The 7,910-nt window shown below is 42.9% G+C and overlaps 1 protein-coding gene across 1 annotated transcript; it reads right to left on the bottom strand.

Annotated features, from left to right (window-relative positions):
* Positions 1 to 253: 253 nt before the first annotated feature.
* Positions 254 to 7,119, bottom strand: LOC128664342 (tigger transposable element-derived protein 1-like). Its single transcript, XM_053719181.1, has 2 exons — positions 6,293 to 7,119; positions 254 to 1,223 (listed from the first exon to the last, which is right to left on the bottom strand). Exons 1-2 carry the CDS (start codon positions 7,117 to 7,119, stop codon positions 254 to 256), a joined length of 1,797 nt encoding a protein of 598 aa, XP_053575156.1.
* Between the last annotated feature and the right edge of the window lie 791 nt (positions 7,120 to 7,910).

Below are 7,910 nucleotides of genomic sequence, written 5' to 3'. Positions count from 1 at the left end.
CGACTTAAAGTGAGTCAAGGCATTTTTTACTTGTTTTTCCCTTGCCAGTGTGTTTACAAGCTTAAAAACATGTTTGAAATAACATATATAGGTGTGCAATAGTGCTAAGTTTAGTTTAACACTAGCAAAAGACAGTACACTACTGTATTCAGTTATGCAGACAGTAGAAAGGGATACATATACTGTATACAGGTACTGTACATTACAACATGTAGTACAATACAGTGGTATGTGCTTTATTGCTTACCTTTGCTTATGATTCATCATCTGAGTCTTCAATGCAAATCAGTTTTGAAGGTGGAGAACTTGACAAAGATTCATCAGGTCTTGATGTTGAAGGTGATGATGATGGCTGTGGGACTTTATTAAAATATGATAGCAAAGAAGTTTGCTTCATGGACTGACGCTTCCTTTCTCGAAGTATTTCTTTATAACATGCAATTCCATTTGACACAATTTTATTAACTGAAGAACTTCTTTCAAAATTGCCATCAATCTGCTCCAAACCTGCCAAACCCTTTTCAATTAAATTGACATATTCCTCTAATTCTTTTGTTGGCATTTCCCTAATGCAAACTGGGTCTTCATCAGTAGAACCATCAGTTTCAAGAAACAGTCTTCTTTGCTCTTCAATCATAATCAAATCTTCATCTGTCAATGGCTGGTCATGAGATGCAAATAATTCTGCAACATCTTCAGGCTCCACTTCTAGTTCCAGTTGTCTAGCCATGTCCACAACGCTAGCATTGACTTCCTCTACCGAAGTCTCAAGGCCGGGAACATCATCCATAAAGGTGGGCATTAGCTTTTTCCACACACGTCTCAATGCTGATTCTGAAACTTCATTCCAGGAATCTCTAATTGCTTTAATAGCATCTAGAATTGTAAATCCTTTCCAGAAGGCTTTTAATTTGTTCTGTGTAGCACCATCAGATGCATAGCTATCTAAGGCAGTTATAGCAGCAGTAAATGTCTTCTTCAAATAATATGCTTTGAAGGTTGCAATCACTCCCTGATCCATAGGCTGAAGAATAGATGTGGTGTTTGCAGGCAAGAAAACAACTTGAATCTCATTGTACATTTCCATTAATGCTCGTGGGTGAGAAGGTGCATTGTCAGTAAGCATTAAAATTTTAAAAGGAATTTTTTTTTCCTTGCAGTAGGCTTCAACTGTGGGTTTAAAATAATCTGTAAAGTTCGAGGGGGTACAAATATTACCTGACCTTTCAGCACACACCCTCCAACAGCGCCGACACTTCCAGTCGGTGACCACTGCTCTGCGCAGGGCTAACTACCGTTATCGATGGGGGTTCCCAACCAGACTCATAGTTACCAAAGACAACCAGTCCATAACCATTACCACACCCTCGCAGGGTGCGACTCTGCTGACCTCATGGGGTTTATTAGTCGACCCCCAAAATGTACGGGCTCAACCTCAATCTACCTTGAAAGCTTCAGCCCCTGAATGGTCAACAAAAGAACAGAGAATAAAAAGGCCCAAGACACAACATCTGCAAGTTTCTCAAGGACATTCTGAGCATGCTGAATAGGCTCCTTCCAAAGTTACTTGACCTAGTTTATAAATAAGTCGGCTATTAGGTCTCCCCTGACGTTTTCTACTGACTAGCCTGCATTCTGAGGCAGGCAGGACCCCTGTGAGATTCTATAAGCCGTCACAATGTTCACTTTTGGAATAAGTTATATTTTATAAGTTATGATAAGTTATGTTACCTGCTGTTTTGTAATTATTTCGACTTAAGCACTTTATGTTTTGATAAATACGTCCCTGGAACGGGGCTGACGCTTCTGCTACACTGAGCTAGCTCCGGAGCTGTTCATTCAGCCCCCCAATTGAAGCCCACACTAGGGCTCTCTTGAGGTGGACTACTTCCACCACACCAGAGGCACTGCTAAGTGCCATCCTTTCCTACCTACCTTTCCCCCTCCTCTCTATTTTCCCCATTCTGTCTTCCAGACCTAGGTACTACGACTTCACGGTCCCAACTCTCAATCACTACTAGACATGACTTCCTCTCCTTTGAGGTTTCTAACCCACAACGTTAGAGGACTTAATACTCCCTTTAAGAGAAGTCTCCTTTTGCGCTCGTTGAGGCACCACAACCCTGACATAGTATTCCTCCAAGAGACGCATTGGTTAAACGATGAATCGATCAGACTTTCCTCTAGGGATTACACGCACATTGAACATGCTCCCTTTACCAAAAAAGCCAGGGGCACTGCAATCCTCTTACATAAGAGACTGGCTGTTGAACCAGTCATGACCATCAGAGACCCACAGGCCAGATATATTATTCTAATCTGTAATATTAACCACATGCTCTACACACTTGTTTCAGTCTACCTACCCAACATTCATCAACCTAAGTGCCTCAAACACATTCTCCATGTCATCTCTCAGCACAAACAAGGTAGGGTCATTATCTCGGGCGACTTCAACATGACCTGGGAACCGAAACTAGATAGAAAATCCTCTGACTTAGCTAGGACTCCTCCCCCTACGGAAAGACTTGCTGCGAAATTCCGCACACTTATGACAGGCTCAGGGTTCTTCGACATTTGGAGGGCTATCCATACTCAGGACAGAGACTACACCCACTACTCACTGCCACACCGACAATACGCCAGACTTGACTACATATTCTCTACGGCAGACTCCCTTGACCTAGTAACTAACACGGCCATCCATATTTGCCCTTGGTCGGACCACGACTGTCTTACCGTCGACCTTATATCTTCAAATACCACTCGCTCCAGACCCTCCTGGCGCATGCCCCACAACCTTTTGCAAGATATCCCCCTTAGAGAAAAATTACGCACAGAAATCAGACATTTTCTAGAAATTAACGACCGGGCACAAGTGGGTGATGACACCCTCTGGGGAGCTACTAAAGCGACCATAAGAGGCTTAATGATCTCTGAACAGGCTAAACTACGAAAGCAAGCGGGACTCTCGCTGTCTCAGTCTCACATTAAACTTAGAGAATTAGAGGCCCTAAATAGAGTAAAGCCTACTAACTCCGTAACGACCCAAATCACCAATATTAAAAACCACATATCTCAGCTAGAGCTTCGGAGAACCCAGGACAACTTAACTAAACTGAAGCAACTATACTTCTATAAGGACAATAAGGCGGATACTCTCTTAGCCAATAAACTTAGAAGCAGAACTAGTATCGCACGTATTCATGGCATTGTTAAAGGAGGTTCCCTCCTTAAAATCCCCTCACAAATTGGGGACGCTTTTGCTGAGTTTTACTCCAGCCTCTATAACATAGAAAAAACTGAGAACCCCCCAGTAACCTCAGAAGACTCCATTCGTGAGTATCTAAAAGCACTGAACCTACCGTCCCTCTCACCCGATCAAAAAGACACCTTAAATTCGCCATTCACCCTTAGGGAGGTACAACTGGTTATCAAGAACTCTAAATCATTTAAATCACCTGGTCCAGATGGCTTCCCAGTGCATTTTTATAAAACTTACATCCAGGAGCTCTCCCCCCTGCTTCTTAGACTTTTCAATTTAGCTAGAGATGAAGGCAAATTTAGGAGTGAATTCCTTGAAGCCACTATTGTGACTATACTGAAACCTAATAAAGACCCCTCTTTTTGTGCCAGCTATAGGCCAATCTCACTAATCAACACTGATATTAAGTTCTTCTCCAAAATTCTAGCTAACCGTATTGCCAACCTCCTCCCCTATTTAATCAATCCAGACCAAGTTGGATTTATTCCCAAAAGAGAGGGTCCAGATAATACTAGAAGACTCTTGAATGTGATGTCCCTGTCGTCTAGCCTTAATAAACCTATGGCGATTATATCGCTAGACGCAGATAAGGCCTTTGATCGGGTGAGATGGCGGTTTCTGTGGGAAGTACTTAATTCCTTTCAATTCCCGAATTCCCTCATGGGAGCAATTAAAGCCCTATACTCTACTCCTTCCGCTTCGGTTAAGGGACTAGGTTTCCAAACCCCCCCTTTTCAAATCTCCAATGGGACTAGGCAGGGTTGTCCCCTGTCACCCCTACTTTTCGCGCTGGCCATAGAGCCGTTGGCAGAACAAGTTAGACGCGACCCACACATGAGTGGGATTACCCTTTGTGGCACCAAGCACAATATAGCTTTATTTGCGGACGATATCACCCTTTTCTCTTCAGATCCTGCGTCCACCCTCCCTAGACTCTTACTTATAGTCAAGGAATTTAGTGCCCATTCTCACTACAAACTAAACATTCCCAAAACTGAGATTTACACCCAAGGCTTCCAGAGCTCGTCTATGGCCCCTCTAAAAATCAAATATCCTTTTAGATGGTCGGACACTTCAGTGACCCACTTAGGAGTCAAATTATCCAATGACTTCCCCCGGATTATCAGTGACAACTACCTCCCCTTTGCTATCGGAGCTTCGCTCCCTCGGCAAGAGCTGGAACCTCTCGCAAGTTTCGTGGTTAGGGCGGATAGCAGCATTAAAGATGTCTTTTTTGCCTCGTCTCACATACTTATTCCGCTGTCTGCCAATCAGAGTGCCCAGGCACATTCTATTACAGTTTCAGAGCGAAATAACTAAACATATATGGCAGGGCAAGCCCCCAAGGGTGGCGCAGAGAGTGCTACAGCTACCTAGATCTAAGGGCGGTCTGGGCTCTCCCTCCGTGGTAAGATACTACGAGGGAGCAATGCTCACCCATGTCTCCCAATGGGGAGTCACGCAATCTTCCTGCAAATGGCACTCCATCGAACAGGCTTCACTCCCTTATAACCTAAGTTTACGTGACCTGATATGGACGCCGTCCCATTGCCGTAGGGAACTATCCTTGATAAACCCCATCATCCAGGAATGCCTGAAATTTTGGGACAAAATCCGCCACTCTAGACAAATTGCCCCTCACCCCTCTCCCATAACCTCATTATCCGGCCTGTTAGTAGGCCTACAGGATGCCCATCCTCTGAGATGGACCCAAATTGGAATAAAGGTGGTCTCGGACCTCTGGCTACCGGCACCGGAGTGTGGATTTAAAACTGAGTCCCAATTGGGGGCTGATGTGGCCCTACCCCATATCCTGAAATTTGAATATTACAGAATCAAAAGCTTTATGACCGCCTGGGGCTTCAAGCCTCAGTCAAATCGCCCTCTGATCCCGTGGGAGTCCACTTGGAACCTAGGAAAGAGGCTATATAGACCCCTCTCTAGACATTACACCCTGTTGGACTCGGATCCAAACCCAGTTCCGGCCCCTCACCTGGCCAAGTGGAGCACCCTGCTAGACAAACCGCTCACAGTAGATGATTGGGAACAAGCGCTCGAACGAACCAAAAAAGCTGTACATTGCACCACCCTATATGAAACTTATTACAAGTTGGTGGCCCATTGGTACTATGTGCCCATCAGGCTAGCTAAAATATTCCCTAGCGCATCTCCGTACTGTTGGAGAGATTGTGGTCAGAGAGGGGACGCTCTGCACATTTGGTGGGAGTGCCCTAAAATACGCCCTTTATGGACAAAATGTTTTGGAGCCCTCTCCAAAATGGGAATCTCCTTACGTAGCTCTCCTGCAGTTGCCCTATTACACATAGGTACCCACTCTCTCCCCAAACACCATGCTTACATTAGTATATACCTCTTCATGTCCATCAAACACCTGATTGCCTGTGACTGGAAATCAGAGCCCTCACCTAGTTGGACGAGAGTTTGCTACTATATGGCCTACTTATATAATATGGAAAAAAGCATATTTTACAACCTAGGTAATTCTGACCTATTTGAGCTTACATGGACCGACTGGAAAGACACTTATGATACAACCTGGAGACCTAATGTCCTCACTCCCTCCTAGCTATTCCCGGAGGGAATGAGAGATCTGACCTAGGGATAGTTCTTACTAGGCCCAGCTGGATTTCCTTTGAAACACCCACCTACGACCAATGACATATTACTCAACCCTTTTCCCTACCCCCCCATCCCACCCTTAGACCTTTCTCCCTTCCCCCCTCTATTTGGCCAAGAGACCTTTGGGTCTCCCCTGACTGCGTTATAAAGTACCTTTAATTATATTAGTTCATGATGGTGTTATAAGTACTTCCTTGAACAGTATATCAATTATTTCGCAATGTATGTCTATAGACAGTTTAGAGGACGGACTGTGTCCTCGCATTGTTATATTTGCATCTGTATTGTTCTCTTGGTTTTCATTATTCGTATATTTATACTTGTAAACTCGATAAGTTTAATAAAGCTCTTTTGAAAACTCAAAAAAAAAATAAAAAATCTGTAAACCATGTTGTAAATAGACTTGCAGTCATCCAGGCTTTAGTGTTTGATTTGTAGTAAACAGGCAGGCTAGATTTAGCATAGTTTTTCAGAGCCCTGGGATTCTCAGAATGGTAGATCATCATAGGCTTCAGCTTCAAATCACCAGCTGCATTAGCACCTAAAAGCAGTGTTAGTCGATCCTTTGCAGCTTTGAATCCTGGCATTAACTTTTCCTCCTTTGCAATGAATGTCCTAGATGGCATTTTTTTCCAGAAAAGGCCGGTTTCATCAACATTAAATATTTGCTGTGTGGTGTAACCACCATCTTCTATAATTTTAGCCAGCTCTTCTGGAAAAGCCTCTGCAGATTCAACATCTGCACTAGCTGCTTCCCCTTGCACTTTAATGTTGTGCAGATGACTTCTTTCCTTAAACCTGTTAAACCAACCTCTGCTAGCTTCAAAATTTTCATATTTAGCACTCTCACCTCTATCAGTCTTCATTGCATTAAACAAGGATAGTGCCTTGCTTTGAATAATGGCTTGGCTTAAAGGAACATTGTGGCTTGTTTGATCTTCTATCCAAACCACTAGCAGCTTCTCCATTTCAGCAATAAGGTTGTCTCTCTTGCGAATCACTTTTGTGTGCACTGGAGTAGCACTTTTTACTTCTTTTAAGTATTTTTCTTTAGCGTTCACCACTGTGCTAACTGTTGTGCGAGCCAAACCTAACTTGCGGCCTATATCTGAGATGGACATGCCTTGCTCACTCATCTTTATCATTTCCAACTTTTGATTCAATGTAAGAGGCTTACGGATCCTCTTTTTTTCATCACCTGGAGCCAGGGCCATTGTAGAAATGTATAAATAAAATAAAGACTAAAATACAAAACAGAGATGATACTGGGAGTGAATTTTTAAATTACTGTATGAAAAAAAAACATGAAAAAAAAAGATTGTCTGCTCCTATTGCAATGATTGGTTTTACCTTTGTGCTTACCTTGAATAGTACAGGCAATAATCTCATATGCCTCCTTCATCTCATACAGTCTATACAGTACCATACCATAACCTAATGTACAGTACTCTACTGTACCTGTACTGTATGCCAGATCCTTATTTTATGTGGAGATCTCAAACCATGCCAAACAATACTGTACAGTACTAAAGTAGGTTATGTTTTATGGTATGGTACTGTATATGAGATGGAGGCATATGAAATGCTTACCTGTACTATTCAAGGTAAGCACAAAGGTATTATGACAATAATACTGTATACAGTACAGTACATACAGTAACACTGCATATACTGGTACTTGTACTGTACCTTTATTGGCCAAAAAATACTGCTTATGAAGAACTATACTTGTGTGTATGGTACAATTACTGTATGGATTTAACAAATAATCCTGTACAGTACTGTACCTTTAATTGTACAAAAAATAATGTAATGCTTATGAAGACCGGTATACTGGACTTACCAAATTATCTGGTACAGTACAATACTGTACTGCACAGTTTTAGCAACCCTAAAGTCTTTCCAACGTACTCTGTAAAACCGCATGCAATTTTTCTCCTTACTACTTGTCTAAGTCCTGAGCTGTGCCGCGCTGAGAAACTACTTCCGGGTTTGCGGCGGCGAC

This window comes from Bombina bombina, chromosome 6 (genome assembly GCF_027579735.1).
Source record: "Bombina bombina isolate aBomBom1 chromosome 6, aBomBom1.pri, whole genome shotgun sequence".
In the NCBI taxonomy this organism is placed as follows: domain Eukaryota; kingdom Metazoa; phylum Chordata; class Amphibia; order Anura; family Bombinatoridae; genus Bombina; species Bombina bombina.
This window is presented reverse-complemented; position numbering and strand designations above follow the sequence as displayed.

Coding starts and splice junctions, on each gene's coding strand:
- LOC128664342 (XM_053719181.1), bottom strand. CDS start 7,119: ATGGCCCTGGCTCCAGGTGATGAAAAAAAGAGGATCCGTAAGCCTCTT. Junction 1,224..6,292: donor GCAAGTCTATTTACAACATG/GTTTACAGATTT, acceptor GTGTGCTGAAAG/GTCAGGTAATATTTGTACCC.